We start from the raw sequence: 20052 nt of genomic DNA on the forward strand, positions 1-20052 counted from the left end.
GGGTTTGACTTTGGCACTTTTCCAGGCGTCGGGGAACCTACCTGTTTCGAGGGCACAGTTGATTGTCAGGGTAAAGGTAAGTGGGTGCTCCGGAGTGGATGTTCTTCATAGTCTTTGCGGTGTCTTCAGTGGTGACAGGGGTCCAGTTGAGGAGGGTTTGCTGGGTGGCATAGCTGGTGGATGGGGATGGGTCAGTAACTTGGTCTTGGTCGCCGAAGTTGTATTAAAGCATCCTGATCTTGTGGTGGAAGAAAGAGCTGAGTTTGTTGGAGAGGTCCTGGGGGGAGGGGACGTCGGTGGTTTCACTGTGGGGTCTGGTGAATTCTTGTATGATGGGGAAGAGTTAGTTGGAGTTGTGGGATTTGGAGAGGATTCTGTCCTGAATGAAGTATCTCTTCATAGATTGGTCGATTTGGTGATTTTCCTTGGTGGTTTCCCTGTAGGTGGTGCGTGCTTCTGGGGTTTTGCTGTTTCTCTATGCTTTCTCCAGTCATCAGCATGAGTGCTTGGATTCTCGCAGGTCCGTGGTGAACCTGGTGGCTTTCGTGTTGTGTCATCTGTTGGAGTTCTGGAGGGAGGAGAGCGTGTTGGTGCAGCCATTATCCGTTTGTGGAGGTCGTTGGCTGCAGTGTTGGCATCTGTAGTGGTAGGGGGAGGAGTGCGGTTGAGGGCGGAGGTAAGTGCTCTTTGATGATCTTGCTCCAGTTTCTGCCTGGGAGGCTTGGCATAGGCTTGTGTGCGGTGGGTTTTAAGAAGGAGAAGGGGACGCAGTGGTGGTCCGTCTAGAGAGGTGGTGTGACTGAATTGAATGTTGTTTCCTCCAGCTTATATGGGGTCAAGGGTGTGCCCCGCCATGTGGGTGGGGGTGTAGATGAGTTGCTTTAGTCCAATGTTGGCAAGGTTCTCTTGGAGGGTGGTGGACTTGGGGTTGCTGAGGTTGTCTATGTGGAAATTCAGGTCTCCGAGCAGTACTTAGTCCATGGAGGTAAGTGAGTGGGGCACGACCTAGTCTGTGATGGTTTGGTGAACGGGGTGCGGAGTCCGGGTGGTCTATAGGCGAGTGTCCCATGGAGTGTCGTTCTGGGGATGGGGTGGGTCTGGAAATGGATGTGTTCCATGGAGGAGCGGGGCGTCGTATGCGATGGAGGTTGTCAGGCGGAGGGAGCGTTTGTGGACGATGACGAGGCCTCCTTCAGGGCGGTTGGTGTGGTCTTTCCACAGGATATTGTACCTGTCGGGGATGGCGGGTGCGATGTCAGGAGCAGATCTGGCGTTGGTTCAGGTCTCTGTGAGGAAGGCGCCGAGGAGGTCCTAAACTTCTACTGCGTGTCTGTGCAGGGAGCATACATTGAGGAGTATGCAGCTCAGGGGTTTGGGTATGTTGGCGTCTGGTGGGTTTGTGGTAGCTGTCTGGGTCGGAGGTGGGTGAAGGTGCAGCGGCAGTGTTGGCAGGAGAATAGGCCTTGGGATCTCGGCGTCGAGAGCTGGCAGTTTTTTTTGCATCCAGGGTTGAGTACTTGGAGAGTGCTGTAGTTGTAGTGGCGGAAGGTCGGAGGAGCAGGATCCCTGGCGTGTTTGGGTCACGGATGGGCACAGACGGGCTTGCCTTTGGTGTTGCAGCGACGCGGCCGCGCAGCGGCCACCATTAAGTAGGAGTCGGGGTGGGACAGAAGCTGGAAGGAGGGATTGGGTACAAGCTGGGGGGTGGGGCCGCGGAGGCGGCAGCGGCAGGAAAAAGGCAAAACGCAATGAAAAAACAGAGGCAGCAGAGAAATCGTCAACAAAGGCAGAGATTGAAAAAACAAAAACAGAAAAAGACAGGATGACCAGAAAACTGAAAAAGACAGAAAAGGCTGAACAGAGCAGACCAGCAGAAGAGCAGGCTCTTCCACTGGACCACCAGCAATGAGGCGCAGGCAGGAGCCTGCGAGGGGAGGAGGGCCTCAAACACTTACCTAGGAATCAGAAAGGCGCTGGGGCTCTGCCTCAACAACAGCGCTGCACGAGGGAAGAGCAGTTTTCCTGACCCGGAGGTTGAGGTCACGCATTGTAAGAGCAGACGGCCCATAAGAAAGATGGGCCTGCACACTTTTCCCAGTTTGCAGCATATGTCCTAGCGCCCACAGGGCTCTGTGCATTTCTCAAACTCCACCCACTCTGGGCATGGACACTTTTGCGAGTTGGCAGAAATAGACAGTTTGTGCACTGACACTGATGCACATTAGGACCCAGTGAATATTTCACCTCCTGTAATTGCTTTATGAATCCGTCTATTCCTGTGCAGGAGCAGCTGATGTGAAGCTGTGAATGTGCCTTCTCTTTCAGACACCCGGCATGCAGAGGAGGCCCTGACACCAGACGTCTTCGAGATCATCACCAATGAGAACCAAGGTAAGAGACAACCTGGGGCTTCTGGGCGCTAGACTTTATCACACGTGACCCTGAGCTCAAATGTCTTCCAGATCATCACTAAAGAGAACCAAGGTAAGAGAAAAGCTCGGGCTTCTGGGCGCCAGACTTTATTATACATGACCCTGAGCCCAGACGTCTCCCATACCATCACCAAAGAAAACCAAGTTAAGAGAAAACCTCATACTTCTGGGCCGCTAGACTTTATTACACAACAGTTAGCAGGTCATCACAAGAGAGAACCAGGGTAAGAGAAAACCTCAGGCTTCTGGGCACCAGACTTTATTACACGATAGTCAGCTGAGACCCTGATCCCAGGTGCCCTTGAGATTAAAATTGAACCAAAGTAAAAGCAAGCCTCTGAGCCTCTGGGCCTCTGGGCGCTATACCCTGTTACAACATAGTCAGCACAGCCCTTGATCACCACACAGAACAGAACTGAAACTATGAGAAAGCTTCAGGCCTCTGGGCGCTGCACTCTGTTACAAGAGAGTCATCTGTGAGCCTGAGCCGAGGTGTCTTCACAATCATCACCGAATTCAGCCAAGGTGATGGGCATGGTCCTTTCTGCAGGGTCACCCCAGATGTTTTCCTTCCTCTGCCGTCCTGTTCTGAGCTCATTGGCTTTTAGGACTCTGTGCACTTTTTCCCTGCTGACCAGTGGTAAAATGCTTGTGCTCTCTCCCTGAAACATGGTCATATTGGCCGACACCTAATGGGCACGTTTAATTTGCTTGTAAGTCCCTAGTATCTGGTGCTAGGTGGCCCCAGAGCGTGTACATTAAACTCTACTCAGTAGCCTTTTAAACATGACTCAGGCCTGACCCTGCAGCCTGCAGTGCAGATTGAAGCAGCCTCTCGACCTGGTCTCAATACTTATTCATTGGCTCATATTTTACAAATGTAGTATATCTGAGGAACAGGTACCATGCATTTAAAAACATGTAGAGGACTGGAATAACACACTTAAAAATAAATGCATTCTGGGAAATAAAGTCCTCCTGAACACAATTCAAATTCATAGCATAGAAACGTCTGGAAACAACATGCACATATGTATCATGTCATCACCACATAACTACTATTATTAATCAAAGTGTATGACTGGTCCCCAAAAGTATATATTTTAAAGGATTGTCTGAATACAATTATATCAATGAAAATTAAACTAACCTTTCTGTGCGTAAATTGAACCTGCTGGTTGGTCTAGTTCAATTCGTGAATATTCAAAGAATTCTAAATATTGGTTAATACTTGTATGTAACACAGATAATGATGGAGTCGCGTGAGCACGCGAATCAAGATGGCCTCTCCGCGTTAATCACCGCGACATAGGCCATTTATTGACTGTGATTCTAACAAATATTAGGCTGGTCTTACCGTCTAATTTGCTTCCACAGGCTTGCCAAGAACAGCACTGTCAGAATTGGTGCTTACTTCAGCGTTTGAATGAGGTTTTGGAGGAGTATTTTCAATTGAACTATTCAGCGGTGTTTCCTTCCACGTACTGCTTAGGTTCTGAGTCAGGAGGGCGGAGTCACTCACAGGAAAGGGTGCGGCTGTGGCCTGGTCACTCCCTACAGATGGTTTTAGCTGCTGCACAGCATTATATTGTACAGCCTTTATTTTAGATTGTTTACAATTATAATAATTATTGCTCCTAGCTTTAAAATTATTTGTTCATTATAATGGAAGGTAAAAATACTCCTTTGATACATAGCAAGCATAAAAAAATAGTTCGCCTCTGCCAGCCAAGTCTAAATTAGTAGGAGCCAGTGAACCTTCTTTGGCTGTATTATTTGATGAAATAAAAGCTATTCGGTGCAACACAGACACTATTGCATCCGAAATAAAAAATATGAGCTAAGATATGGCTAGTCTTTCGATGAAAGTCTCTGACAACGCAATCAAAATTCAAGACAACAAAGTCAAACTAGATAGTCTTATAACTATTACAGCAAATATAAGCCAATTAACAAATTATTACTTGAGTTAGAAACTCATAATAGACAGTACAACTTGAGAATTTTTAATTTTCCGAAAGACGTGAAAGGTAATTATTGCAGGATGTATTTAGAAAAGCTATTGCCTGGCCTCTTGCACTTAAAGTTTCCTGAACAATTTGAGATTGACAAGGTGCATAGAATTCCTTCCCATAGAAATCCAAACCAAATGAAACCTCACCAAATGATATTTAAAATGTCGCATCAACATCATCTAGTGCCGATACGGAAAGCGGCAAGGGAAATTTCATTGTTAATGGTCAATAGGAACAACATTTTTATTAATCAAGACTTTGCCAAAGAGACCGTAAAAATCCGCAAAGAGTTTGTTGCTCTTTGTCCAAATCTGAGAAGTTGTGGTTTGAAATATGGCTTATTCAATCCCTCCACGATGAGATAATGGAAAGACGAATTCTAAAGTCCATCCAGCATCCTCATGATCTTCGTTTATACTTAGATCAACGCTCACAGCTCTCCATGGAAACCAATGAGAACGTTACTAGAGAACCATGATTTAAATGCTCTTCTAACTAGCCTAAACAGCTGAAATTCTAAAAGGGCATTTCTGGATCAGTAATTCTTGTCATGTGTGTGTGCAATTCAAGAATTCTATTTATGTTGTCTTTTTTATGTGTTGGTCCGTCTCTTTCCTTTTATCCTCTGTTTTCTATTAGAGCTATGCTTACTCTGTCAGTTGATTCTTTATCTCTTTGATTTTCGATTTTTCATTATGATGTCTAATATTAACGGTATTAAAATAGTTCCTTTTAATGTAAAAGGTTTTCGGCACCCTGTTAAACGTACTAAGGTTTTAGATTATTTAGCTAGACATAAGGCTGATATTTGTTTACTTCAGGAGACTCATATCGATGATACTGTTTTATCATACATGAACAAAAAATGGGTTGGGAATATTATTTCTTCACCTGCTCTTAATAGAAAAAATGGAGTTGCTATTTTGTTTGCAAAAAAAACGCATATTCAAATATTACATAAATGTTCTGATTCTAATGGTCATTTTCTTATAACTAAAATAAAAATCGCTGATACGTTTTACACTTGATTAATGTATACGGTCCCACGAAGGATGACCCCGATTTTTGGTCTCTTCTTACATCGTAAGTTCTAAATTGGGTAATGTTCCACTTATTATTGGAGGTGACTTTAATCTTATATGTGATCCGTTATTGGCTAGAATTTCCCAAATTAAATATCATCCTCCAAAGGCTTATTTTACTCTTACATCCTTTTTTAGAACAACTAAATTAGTGGATATTTGGCGTTTGCATCATCCAACAGATAAACAATTAACTTTTTTTCTTATCTTCATTCTTGAATAGATTATTTATTAATATCCCTTCATTTAATACCCTCTCTGATCCTACTATCCAAAATATTGATATTTCAGACCATGCACTTGTTTCATGCACTTAATGCCCTAACGTTTCTCAGCAATCTCAAAAAAGATAGCGCATGAATATCAGTCTAACAGTTTTAACTCATAAAGAAATAGTAAATGAATTTATGAATTACTATTCAATATTATATTATCAAACTTCTTCTAATGATTTATAACTTATTGGACAGGAGGAACATGGCGGCTGCTAGCGCCCTCGGTCTCTCTGTTGGGGACCTTTGATGTCGGAGCCCTGCCCACGTGTGTTTAATCCCCTATCTCGTTTACCTCGGGGCGGTGATACCTTGTCAGTCTTCCTTTCTTTCCTCTCCCTGCTCCGGCGGACATGCGCTTCTGGACCCCTGCCGCGGCTCACCTGGAGATTTGCGCTGGAGGTTGAGGGCGATACAGTCAAAAGGGTAAACCCATTCAAAGTCACTGGCGTACCCAGACAGAATGTGAAGGGTGCAGACAAGGTTAGGCTCAGGGAGGTGCACATAGCCCACAGTGCCTTGCAGATATGGATGTGAGTAAACCCCCTGATCAACTGAGTGAAGCCCCAGAGGACACGTATTCCATCCAGCTGAGTAATTTAGAAAGGCCAATCTCCCCGAGTAAGCAAGCTGAGAATTCGAGCAGATTAGCCATCCATTCTACAGTGAGCCTCTCAAATAGGTACACTGTTTTGGAAACTGAAGATAGTATGGAAAACCAGCCGGAGGTTACAAAAACTACCAAGTGACATTATCACACCGCATAATGCTGTCGTAGACTCTATGACTCACTCACTGGCTGATTTACTACTAGCCATGCAAGAGGAGATGGCTAGTAGGTTTACAGTTTCAGAAACAAACCAGGCTGAGATGGCTAGCAGGTTCTCGGTTTCAGAAGCTAATCAGGCGGCTATCCAACTATCATGCGTAGTGCTGACCCAGAAATTGGAAGAAGTTGCTACATGGATGGATGCAATAGAGTCTGAGATCCCTAAACTTAAAGAAGCTATACAGGCTAACTCAGCGGATGTGGTAAAATTAACGGTCCAAAACAAAGAACTTAAAGACGATCTTGAGCGCCTGGAAAATCATTCCAGGAAAAACAATCTGAGGCTCCTAAATATCCCGGAAGCCCTTGAAGGATCGGATATAAAGGGGTTTGTGATTTCTCTGTTAACGGGAACCATTTTTAAAAACTCGCCTAGTATAGATCTATCACATGAGAATCAAAGAGTACGCCGCGACCCTTTCAAGAGGAACCTCGGCAGACAAAGACCAAGGAAGATACTGGTTAATTTTTTGTCATACTCTGTTAAGGAGTTAATTCTATACTCTGCCCTCAAGGAAGGTACTATTACATCTACATCAACATCCACAGGTCAAACCTCATTCTCCTTCACTGTGGTAAAATTAACGGTCCAAAACAAAGAACTTAAATACGATCTTGAGCGCCTGGAAAATCATTCCAGGAAAAACAATCTGAGGCTCCTAAATATCCCGGAAGCCCTTGAAGGATCGGATATAAAGAGGTTCGTGATTTCCCTGTTAACGGAAACCGTTTTTAAAAACTCGCCTAGTATAGATCTCTCACATGAGATCCACAGAGTACGCCGCAACCCTTTCAAGAGGAACCCCGGCAGACAAAGACCAAGGAAGATGCTGGTTAATTTTTTGTCATACTCTTAAGGAGTTAATTCTATCCTCTGCCCTCAAGGAAGGTACTATTACATCTACATCAACATCCACGGGTCAAACCCCATTCTCCTTCACTATAAGATCAGATGTCTCACATATCACCGCAACAAGACAGTGGGAGCTGAGGAAGAGGCTTGAGGATCTAAAAAGTTTGGGGGCAAGAGCACAGTTGAGGTTTCCTGCATCATTACGTGTGATGTGGGATAATCCGATGCATTAGTTCCGCACGACTGAGGAGGCGGACGCATTCATAGCCAGAATCAAAACGGAGGCGAAGGGGAGAGAGGGGGATCATTGAAGCTATGGGGGGCTCTTTGACATCAAGGTTCCCTGATCAACTAATTACATTCATGTTTGTTTTTTTAGGAAGCCCGAGGGAGTGGTGATCGAATAGGCTTAGCCTATTGGATGGGAGGGTTCCTCATGGGAGAAGGGGTCACAGGATGGGAGGGGTGTGGGGGTGGTGGGAGGATAGGGAGCACAAGCTAGGGAGCAGTGGATAAAATAGAAAAATATGCCTTGTCTCACTTGAAGCTTAGGAAGTCTTTGTTTAGTCAACACCAAGGGTCTGTAAGCAGATGACAGGAATACCCATAAAAGACAGTAAAGTCAACTTTATCTCTTGGAATATAAACGGGCTAAGATGTCCACGCAGACGAAGGCTGATACTGAAGTATTTAGAGATTTCCCCAGCTCAGGTTTGCCTTATACAAGAGACCCATTTGAGTTTTGTAGAATGTCGTTCAATATTTTCTAGAATTCCCTGGATAAAATGTTTTTGTTCCTCACAACAAATGATTAACAGCAGGGGTGTAATAATTCTGATAAAGCAAGGGGCTTCCTGTTCTATTAAATCAGTGCATACGGATCAGACAGGGAGGTGGATAGTGGCACAATTGGATTTTCGAGCGACAGAACTAATCTGTGCTCCTTCTATGGTCCAAATGTTGATGACGCAACCTATATCTGTAAGCTTCAATCAAAATTAATTACTGCAACTCCACCTATGATAATAGGAGGAGATTTTAATGTCCTCTTTGACCCTTTAAAAGACAGGTCAAATCAGAACCACTTTATAGTGGCTCCTCGGATCAGCCGAGCAATGAAAAATCTGTTGGATGACTTAGACTTGGTGGATGTCTGGAGGGCAAAGAGGGGAGACCTCCAGGGGTTCACTTTTTATAGCAAAAAATATTGTCACTCATCCAGGATAGACTATATTTTAACAAACAGACATGTCCTGGGTAGTTTGACGGGGGTATTAGTACTGCCAAGTCACCTCTCGGATCACGCCGCAATATCATTCTCTTATCTTAGGCAGAGTAATACACTACAAACTAGATGGACGCTCAACAGAGCAAAGCTGTTAGACCCCAAAATTAACTATACAAGAAGAGCAGACCAGGTCAGGAGAATAGTGTGTAGCTGTACTAGCCAGGGTGCAATAAAGGGATGCGTGCAAGGACACAAGATGGTGAAGATCACTGACTATATGAATCCCATCAGACCACCTTGGACCATAACAAGAAAGGCTACTACAACCCAGAATGAGATGTTAAATCAAAACCCAACTATGTACTGAAAAATGGGTACATATCTACCAGGAACCATCATAGTTGAATGTCCACTGGAAGGAAAGGAGATCATCTTCTTCCCAGCCTTGTGTGGGTGAAGACCTCACCTCACCCGGCAACCGCTCGGGAGTGTGAGACCCCGCTCTGTCCGTCGGTGACTTGGATAATGCCCCGAGAAGAAAGCTGGGGGAAAGCCCCTAGAGCTGAAACATGTCGACCGTTCTTCACAGCGCCTTTGGGTAAATACTTTACCCGGCGTGTTTTTAACTTTGACACATCGAGTGCGGTTTGAAAACTTTACAACGCCGATGTAGTCGATTTTATCTCACTACCTTCCTTTAGGCACTGCACTTTAGTCGAATATTACTTTATGATGACTATCACGACTACTTTCTTGACATCCATTTCTGCATCGGCACTATATAGGTCGGTTGCGTCTTGGAATGATCAATAAACATCCCACATGACGCAAATTCCACCACCAAGGTGGTCTGATGGGATTCATATAGTCAGTGATCTTCACCATCTTGTGTCCTTGCACGCATCCCTTTATTGCACCCTGGCTAGTACAGCTACACACTATTCTCCTGACCTGGTCTGCTCTTCTTGTATAGTTATATATCGTATTAAGGGGTATGAGCAGACAGGTCATTAAATATCCCCTTGACCCTCCACGTACCTGTTTTGTTGTAAGACCCCAAAATTATACAGGCTACTAAATCATCCACCCTAGAATACTTTGTTCTCAATATTAGCTCCACAACTATGGATTTTGTCTGGGACGCCTTTACAGCCACCCTGAGGGGCAGACTGCATGGTCTTATCTGCTCTAAGAATTGGGCTGAAGCCCGGGAGTGAAGTAATATGGAGGGGAGAATCCTGCAATTAGAAATGTTAAGGAATTGACTCAGCCACGGGAGCCCAGGAAAGTTGGCAAAAGTCCAGGGAGAACTAGAGGGGGCCAGGCAGGAGTATAGGGGAAAATTGGACAAGAAATGCAGCGCGCAGTGGCTTATCAAGAACATGCAAATTTTTGAGTATGAAAAGAAGACCGGGGCTCTATTGGCCTGGAAAGCAAGAACTGATTGCTCCAAGAATAATATCAATGAGCCTATAATAAATAATAACGGGGATAAATCAAGGAGAGTAGAGGACATGCAGACTTGTCTCCTCTCCCTTTTTCGGATCTATACAGAGAGAACTTAGCCCCCTCCCTAGACCAAATACAAATTTGGTTAAGGGGTAAATCTTTGTCAACATTAACCAAAGCTAGCTGTAATCTCCTTGATGCCCCTATTACTTTAGAAGAGAATAAAAATCAAATGAAGAAATCTAAAAACAACAAAGCATCAGGATCAGACGCACTGCCGAATGAACTTTATAAACCCTTATCAGAACTAATATCGGTATTGGGCACCCTGTTTAACTCAGTATATAGCTCAGCATGCCAGATCCCCACCTGGTAAGAGCCCATTAAAAGCAGACTCCTACTGTCCGGTCTCCCTGCTGAAAGCTCACTATAAGATCTTCATGGGTATTTTAACAAGGAGATTGACTACATTGGTCTCCAATCTGGTCAACATTGACCAGAAGGGCATTGTAACTGGGAGATACATCCAGGAGCAGACACAACTGCTGATAGGTAATATTGACTTGGCCGTAGTAAGATCAGATCCCTTTGCAGTAGTTGCCTTGGACGCGGCCAAGGCATTTGACAGGGTCTGCTGGGTGTATCTCTGGGAGGTACTTGGGACTATGGGCTTTGGCCCTATTTTCATTCCGACCCTGAGAAAATGTTATCAGGGAGCATCTGCAAGGATTCTATTGAACTGCATGCTAACCTCTAGCTTTAATATCCAGAGGGGAACAAGACAGGGGTGGCCTATCTCACCCCTGCTATTTAACATCTATATAGAGCCGTTTGCGCAGGCCATCATACTGGACGATCTAATTTATCCCTTTAAATCCCAGAATTATCAATGTAAGTTAGCCCTATATGTGGACGACGTAATATTATACACCAGTATACCCTAGGGCGACCATCCCGAGGGTTGAAGCTCTATTGGAAGAATTTGGCTCCTTCTCTGGCAATTTAGCTTACTCCTCCAAAACGGAGGTGATGTGTTGGAACATCGAACAAGGGAGGGCCCTACTAGCAAAGAGATAAAATACTTGGGTATCTATATAGTGAAAGAACTAGATAAAATCCCCCAGATAAATCTGAGTAAAATTACTAAAGAAATTGATCGGCTCCTCACTAAATTGACTTACCTGTTTAATGCAGGCACCTTGGTTTTTCCCAGCTCATGTATTTCTAAGATTCAAAGTAAAAACGGGAGCTTTATTTGGGGATATAAAAGAGTAAGGCTATCCTGGAAGAAGTTGAGGTGTAGGCTCACTAAAGGAGGGTTGGCTTTTCCGGACATTAGATGGTATTCTGTTGCATTCCAATTTAAAGGTATTCGGATGCTACTTTCCAAACCGGCGGATTCATCGTGGGGAAGAATGTTGGGTGAAATGGCTATGATGGAGGGCGGAGGAGGTGGAGGAGGCTTTTTATACAAGTTTGGGGCTCCAAGGTACTTTAAAAGAGTGCGTCTGAAGGTCCTTGGGGCCGCCCTGGAAACATGGCATAAAGTGAGATGTAGGTGGGGAATTGGCTATTATTCAGAATTCGCACCTATATGGGATTCCCCTGGGGCACCACTCTGCCTTCAAGATAGTCTGGCTGAACCTATTAGGAGAACAGGCATAACCATCTGGTCTGACTCGGTCGACGCAGAAGGAATTCAGCCTTGGGAGTTACTAACAGACAAGATAGGCCCGGGTTTTCAAAGTTTAAGTATGTACAACTTAAATCTTGGTTTGAAGCAGGAAAGGGGGAAATAACTGGAGACTGGGATACAGAGATTTTTTCCAATCAGTACAGCCAAAAAAGAAAGACATTTCTATTTGATATAAGAAGTCTCTAGATGCAGAATATTTGGATCTTCCACCATTGGAGATTTACTTGAGCCCTCTCTGACATTATTATATAAATTTATCAAACCAGCCAGACTAAAGAAAAATCATTTTTTTTTTGTCACCAATCGACTTTACTAAACGCCAGCTAAGATAGCCAAGTTTGCCCTGTTGCCTACCCCAAAATGTCTTAGCTGTAAGGCACTCAGCGCTAATGACATCCCTATTTTCTACGAGTGTCCTGAATTAAGTGCCTTCTGGAAGGGGGTCGGAGACACTCTCCGTGGCATCTTTAAAGTAAACATTGAGGTCAAACTATCATTGGTATTTTTGGGAAACGACGGCATATCTACTCCGAACCTATTACAGATTCATAGTGGGTTGCTTCTATACCTGGTGCTAATTGTCTGGAGAGCAATATGTATGAAGTGGGAAGATCCCCATCCTCCGAAGAGAGAAGATTGGCTTAAAGCCAAATTTGCTATGGCTCGCCTAGACCAGGACAGAACTGATGCTAGCTCCATAAACATCTGGCAGCCAGGACAAAAAAAATGATCTATAGCATATTGATAGTTTTTTTAGAGCAGTGTGGCTTAACTAAAACTATATTGTCCGTTAGAAATAAGATAGATATTCCAATTCCCTTAGATGCAGTACGTTTAGCTATTAAATCATTTAAGCTACTTAAATATCCAGGTCCAGAAGGTATCCCGGCTGATTTTTATAAAGAATTTGCTCCTTACCTATTTTCGCATTTATTCAAACTATTTACTCATTTTAGCATGTAAGGGCAACTTTAGGAACCTTTACTGAAGCTTTGATTATAGTCCTTCCAAAATCTGATTAAGATCCCTTCATTGTTTCAAATTATCGCCCTATTTCTTTGATTAATCAAGATTGTGAACTTTATGCAAAGATCCTTGCTACTTGGTTGGCTACTGTGCTTCCTCCCATCGTACATATTGACCAATCTGGTTTTATGAAAAACAGACATTCAGTGAATAATGTAAGGTTATTATTTCATGCAATTGAAGTTGGATTATCATGTCTTCATCCAGCTGGTGTCCTGGCATTAGATGAGGAAAAGGCTTTTGGCAAAGTACATTGGCAGTATCTTTTCCGTACCTTGAATGCATTTAATTTGGGCACCTCATTTATTCTTATGATTTTATCGCTATATTCTTGTCAGTCGCCCAGCTTTTTATTAATGGTCAGATATCTAATACATTTTTACTTTTATGGGGTACTAGACAAGGGTGCCCATTATCATCTTTGCTTTATATTCTTGCTATTGAACCTTTACGAATTGCCATTAGAAATTCTATGGAAGTCAAAGGGCTCATTATAAATAATTTTCTATTAAAACGTCAGCTTATGCTGATGATGTACTTCTATATATTGGTGATCCGGCATCTTCCATTTCTCCATTATTAAAAACACGTATTCTCAGTTTTCGGGATATACGCTAAATATGAATAAAACAGTTTTTCTTCCTTTAAATGTTCATTTTTTACCTGATATGCTTCCAAACAAAGAAATTATCTGGGCAAAAGACAAAATCAAATACCTTGGTATATTATTTTTATATACCATAAAACTGTTGATTTCTTTAAAATGTAATTTAGTTTTTTTAAATATTAAAAACAAATTTCAAAACTGGTCTGCACTACATTTACCTTGGTGGGGAAAAATGTATGCTGTTAAAATGGTTTTCGCTCAAATTTTTTTATCTTCTTTTTATTATACCCACACAGTTTCCTCTTGAGTTCTATAAAAATATGGATACATTTGGAAGAGCAAATCTCCTTGTTTAAGTTATAAGAAACTAAGACTGGCTAGAGCAATGGTGGTTTCGGTTTACCAGATTTTTTAAATTATCATAAAGCTTTCCTTTGAAAACAAATTGGGGAGAGGATGTGGCCTAACAGATAGGGCGGTCTTGGCAATGACGCTCAACATCCTATCATTTTGGGCAAATCACTTAATCTCCCCGTGCCTAACATAAAAAAATTAATGTGTCCTTATGTAACGTATCTGTTGCTCATGTAAAGCGCTCTGATACCTGATACCTTTGGGTCAAGTTTGCGCTATATAAAACTCAGAGAAAAAACAAAGCAGGTTATGGTTTCAGTCTACAGCACTTAGTAATCCACCTGCTTGGCTCCATATTGAACAACATTTGATAGCACCACTTCCTCTGCCTGCATTGTTCACTATGGCCAACTCTACTGTTTTGCTCCAGAGATCAGTAATATTGAAGTCTACAAAATTAATATTACAAGATTTTGATTACATTTTCCAATCTCTTATGTCACTTACAGTACATTCCTCATTATGGTGTAATCCTATGTTTAAACTAACTCACAATCAAAAAATGTGGAACTCATGGATTAAGGCTGGTATTTTCTATTTAAAAGACATTGATCATAACAATGCATTTTTAACCTTTGATGAATTTCAAAAACAATTTTAGTTAAAGTCTTCAGATAGCTATAAATATGAACTTTTATGTAATTCAATACTTGACTCCTTTCCAAATAATGTTCCTTGCAATGGCAAATCTGATGTGTCCCTGTACATTCAATCTATTGCATCCACCGCTCACTTTGTGTCACCCTTTTTAAAAATAAATAATAGTTGTGCAGGGGATAATATCAGCTTTTTAGCCTCTTTTTGGAAAAAGAGTTCTATTTATCATTTACCCTAGATATTTGGAGGAACATGTGCCCGAATAATATCTCTGGATGGCTGCCCGTTTCCCTATAGCAAACTAATTCATTTGTACTATTCAATTGCCTGTGTAGTCCTTTAAGGTTATTTCAGGCAAAACCTTTGAATTTGTCTAATTGTTGGAATTGTTTTTTTCATACTGGATCAAATCAAATCAAATCAAAATACGCTTTATTCGATATTTACATAGAATATCATAAAAGCATTCAACAGAAATTTTTGGTTTAAAAGAAAAGCTTCTCATATTTATAACGTGTATAACAATTAAATACATTTTCCATAAAAAAGAATCATTCGACAGGGATGATAATTTAAGAACATACTAATATACAGTAAAAGCTTTAGCGAATCAAGTTGTACCTGCTAACGTATTTCTAAATGTAAGTAGTAATTTTAAATTTTTTTCCATTTTACGTATAACATCCTTGTCCTCCAGCTCTTGTAGGCGTTCAAAGGCGTCTCTGCAGGACCTTAGGCCCCATTTTCTCAGCAGGGGTCTCAATAAAGATTTCCTTGGGGTGGTATAATAAGTGCAAAATAATATGGAGTGAATATTTGATTGGGCCGACATGTGATCACAAGGGCATAGGCTCAGATTTCGCGACCAGTCATTACAATTTGGAAAAGTTATTAGGCGAAAAAAGGAGCCCAGCCTGAATCTTGTAAGCAACATTCTTGTATAGCAGGAATTGTCACTGGACAGATATCGTTGTAACCCTTTATTCACTGTGATCCTTTGATAGGCCTGAACAGATTTGTTTAGTTTCTGGGTCGCCCACCTTTTGGCTTCTAAATGATCCAATAGGATCTTTCTAAGTTCTTTTCTTGAGATGTTCTCCAAAGTCGTTGGGTCGATGTAATATTCAGGACGATCTATATCTTGGAACATCTTTTTGACATATATAAGCCATTTCATGTGTTTTGCTCCCTCCAGTTTAAAGATATCCATTATTATGTCGCGATTTAGAGCAGTCTCGGCCGTGGTCCAAATTTTGTGCCATAGAAGCGGTGGCTCGACTTTAATTAGATCTATAATATACGGTAGATCTAATTCTATATGCATCATATAGACTGATGTGGATTTCGATGTCGCCAACAGCTCACTTTGTGCCACTCTTTTAAAAAAAAGTAATAGTTGTGCAGGGGATAATATCAGCTTTTTATCCTCTTTTTGGAACAAAGAGTTAGATTTATCATTTACCCTAGATATTTGGAGGAAAATGTGCCTGAATAGTATCTCTGGATGGCTGCCCGTTTCCCTATAGCAAACTAATTCATTTGTACTATTCAATTGCCTGTGGAGTCCTTTAAGGTTATTTCAGGCAAAACCTTTGAATTTGTCTAATTGTTTTCATACTCGATCATTGAGACACATGCTTTATGAATGTCCTGTTGTTGGACAGTTTTGGAAAGACATTTGGAATATTGTGACCAAAATATTGAATATCACAGATCATTTTTCCTATGCTACAATAATTTGTAAGTCAGTCTCACTTCCAACAAAATTGTCTGATCTTAGTAGCAAACCTCCTGATTTTTGAATTTCTGCAGCTTTGAAATCCATTAGTGCCAATTGAAAAAATGCTTCATTACTGTCAATTCAAGAGGAGACAATTTGTCTCTTACAGGTGTTACCCATAATGCTTCCAATTATCACTTATTTTGAAGAGCAATTGATGATTATATAGCTTTACAGCTATAATTAGTCTTATTGCTGTTGATTAAATGTTGCATGCATAATATCTATTAGTTAAAGTCGAAAAGCTATAAATATGAGTTAATATGGTAATGATAATATTGATCAACATTCTTTACTTTTTGTTTCTTTTCATTTTTTTCCTTCTTTTTTGTTACAGGATTCCAATAGTATTTGATTGGTACTTAATTGTCTCTATAACGCTAATGTTGACATATTTGGATAAATCAGTTGTCAACAGGATGTGAATTCACTTGTACCTTTTTTCTGTGCTCTTTTCTGTATAGTCTGTTCTCCTCTTTATCAGAAATTCGATAAAATATTTTGAACAACAACACGGATAATGACGTGTAAAGGCCTAATTTAGATATAAAGACTTAATCATTACAAATGTGTGGATGAAGAATTACAAGGAATCTAGGGTGGTGACAGGGTGAAAGGGCTGCCACTGACAAAGTTTGAGACGTCACTGCTGGTGTTTGCTGAAAGACGACATAAAGTGCTTAGAAGACAGTTAGCTATCACGGTTGTTAGTGTGATTTTACTGTCTTAATATTCTCAATATTATGATGGCAAGTTAGTAAAATGCTTTTTGTGGTGCCATAAATCACTCCTGATATGACAAGATTACAACACTATAGGAATGTAAGACACAGGAAATCCTTCACAGTAAACATTAACAGATGCAATCACTCACTGTGCATGGCTATGTGCTGAGGTCTTTTTGGTCCTTAGGGTAATTCTTTTCCTAAGTAGGTGCTTAGGCCAAGGTTTGGCGTTTGACGCGAGATGGGCGATTCTTCCTCCGCCACGAGTGGTTCTTGCATTTTTTTTTTCTTGAGATTGTGCTGTAGGTCTAAAATCAGCTTCCTTCTCTTCCGTGTGCTCTTGTTCCTTCCGGTTATATAACAGACACTGACAACTATCACTGTGTTTTACTGTTGTAGGCATCTCACAGCTGGTGCACGAGGGTGACATTGCCATCCACCCAGGCCGCAGTGCCCTCGTATGTCCAGACAACAGCTGCTTCTGGCCTAAATCCAGTGATGGGACTGTCCCTGTACCCTACACCCTCAGTCCCACTTACAGTAAGTTCACTTTTATATCAAGGCCCAGCTTTGACTTGAACTGAAACCTTTCCAGCTTGCTTCCCCTTATGTCATCCTCTCCTTTCCTCTGCTGTCCCTCAGGTGCTGAAGATGTGGCTGCCATTACAGATGCAATGAGTGAGTTTGCAACAGTGACCTGCATCCGCTTTGTGACCCAAACGGTGGAAACAAATTACCTGCAGATCATTCCTGATAGTGGGTAAGAGCACATGACTCCCTGAGGACTGACCCTACGCTCACCATCAGACCAGAGAGGGCTCCATCAGATAGACTCATTACTTCTAGAACTTTCCAGTGAATGGGTAAGAGCACAGGACACCCTAAGGACTGACCCTACAATCAGCATCACACCAGACTGGGCTCAATCACGTAGGCTCGCTGTTACCAGCCATGTTTCCTGAGTGTAACAAGACAAGGTGAATTACCGTGCATGATCTACAGATCACATGGTAGAGAAATATATCCCCACACAGCATAGTTAAGAAGCTTAGAATGGGGCAAAAGTTAGTGGTGCAAAAATATTTACATTCACCGGTGTAGTCTTGCAAATTTGAAAAAAGTCTCCCTCAGAGATTAAAGGTGGTTGTTGTTCAACTTCATGCCCAATGTGTTTTCACTAAAGCTAAACGTCAAGGGGGAGAGCTAGCCTCAGGAAATCCCTTTACCTCTAGGTTACTTAGGGCTGCTGTTCCCAAATGAATGATGCCACTAAAACTGAGATCTTCAAATTGGTAAACCAGACTTGTGGTCTTTCACTGGTGGCCTAGGGCCAGATGTAGGAAAAGCGTATTTACCGATTCATAAATACCGAATTTTACAGATTCGGTATTTATGAATCGGTAAATATGAAGGAGGGAGATTTAGGAAGATTCGGTAATTGAATTACCGAATCTGTAAAAATCGGTATTTACCGAATCGGTAGATACCGATTCGGTATTGCCCATTAATTCCTATGGGCCTTGAAGCCCATAGGAATCAATGGGCAATACCGAATCGGTATTTACCGATTTGGTAAATACCGATTTTTGCAAGGGTGCAGGGGGTGTCACTTTGACACCCTCTAGCACCCCGAATACAGGCATGTGTGCCATGTGGCACACAGACATGCCCTAAGGGCATGTCTGTCTGTCACATGGCATAGGTGTGCATGCACACATGTGCATGCACACCTGGATTCGGTATTTTACCACCCAATTGGATTGGGTGGTAAAATACCGAATCTGTAAGAGTCCCACCTACATCTTGCAGTTACCAAATCGGTAAAAATACCGATTCGGTATTTTACCGATTCGGTAAATTTACTGATTCGGTAAAATAGGGCCCTACATGCCAATTCTTAAATACCGGTCGGTAACGGCTGAAATCGGCCATTACCAACCGGTATTTTGGCTCCTACATCTGGCCCCTAGTTCCTTTCATACACCATCAAATCCAGCAGAATCAGCTCACAATCTGGGAGTGAATTTCAGTTCCAATGTATCTTTTATTTTTCACTTTTCAAAACTAATATGCACTAGATATTGTATGTTGAAAGTAGTCCGAAGTTTGCTCTCCTTCTGCCTTTTAACTCCTAGAAAATCTTGGTCCAGTCCTTGATATTAAGTAAACCGGATTTTTGGAACTCTGTCTAATGCGGTCTTCCTGCGCTTCTGATCCACAAGTTTCAAGTATTTCAAAACGCAGCAACACAATTGATTTACAATGCACCTAATGGGGACTCTATATTGATATGTAGATCTTCAAGCTGTATAGATGTTTAGTTTAGAATAATATGTCTATACTCTATATCATTTTAGGTCAATATAAAAAACAACATGATAACGTAGTACAACACCCTAAATGAGCAATGACCTTTCGTCAGCTGAAAGCCGGCAGTCAGTGACTATCATTGAACTGCTGACTGCCACTTAGTGACCCTCTATGGTTTTTGTTGCCTCAGGAATGACCATCCATTTTCTGTGGGCTCTCACTGAGATATATCCCCAGGGGTTGTGTTCTCTGCTTGTGAGACCTTCTAAGGGTTGCAAACTCACCGTGAAAGACCCCACATGCGTGATGGATTTTAAATGATAGACGGTACATGGGCTGAGGGCTCTCAGTGAGAGATGGTCCTCCATAGGGTGTGAGCGCTCATCAAAGGGCTTTCCGTGGTCAGGGGAGGGTTAGTGATAGATCCTCTACTGAGATATGACCCTCAAGGAATGGAAACTATCAGTGGGAGATGCCCCTTTATTGGCAGTAGAATTTGAGTGAAAGACTTTCTATGGGCCGTGGACTCTCAGTGAACGACTTTGTATGGGCAGAAGACTCTCAGTGAAAGACTTTCCATGGGCAGAAGACTCTCAGTGAAAGTCTTTCCATGGGCAGAAGACTCTCAGTGAAAGACTTTGTATGGGCAGAAGAATCTCAGTGAAAGACTTTGTATGGGCAGAAGACTCTCAGAGAAAGACTTTGTAATGGTAGGAGACTCTCAGTGAAAGACTTTG

At 42.0% G+C, this 20052-nt stretch overlaps 1 protein-coding gene across 1 annotated transcript in view; it reads left to right on the plus strand.

Moving 5' to 3' along the window:
- The window catches only part of LOC144827866 (embryonic protein UVS.2-like), a 92373-nt gene that overhangs the window by 10397 nt on the left and 61924 nt on the right, over window positions 1–20052 (plus strand). The window contains exons 3-5 of the mRNA XM_078686031.1: window positions 2326–2391; window positions 17405–17545; window positions 17648–17765. Of these exons, the coding sequence (XP_078542157.1) occupies window positions 2326–2391; window positions 17405–17545; window positions 17648–17765 (325 nt within the window). The remainder of the gene's footprint in view (window positions 1–2325; window positions 2392–17404; window positions 17546–17647; window positions 17766–20052) is intronic.

Source organism: Lissotriton helveticus, chromosome 4_1 (genome assembly GCF_964261635.1).
Source record: "Lissotriton helveticus chromosome 4_1, aLisHel1.1, whole genome shotgun sequence".
Taxonomy (NCBI): domain Eukaryota; kingdom Metazoa; phylum Chordata; class Amphibia; order Caudata; family Salamandridae; genus Lissotriton; species Lissotriton helveticus.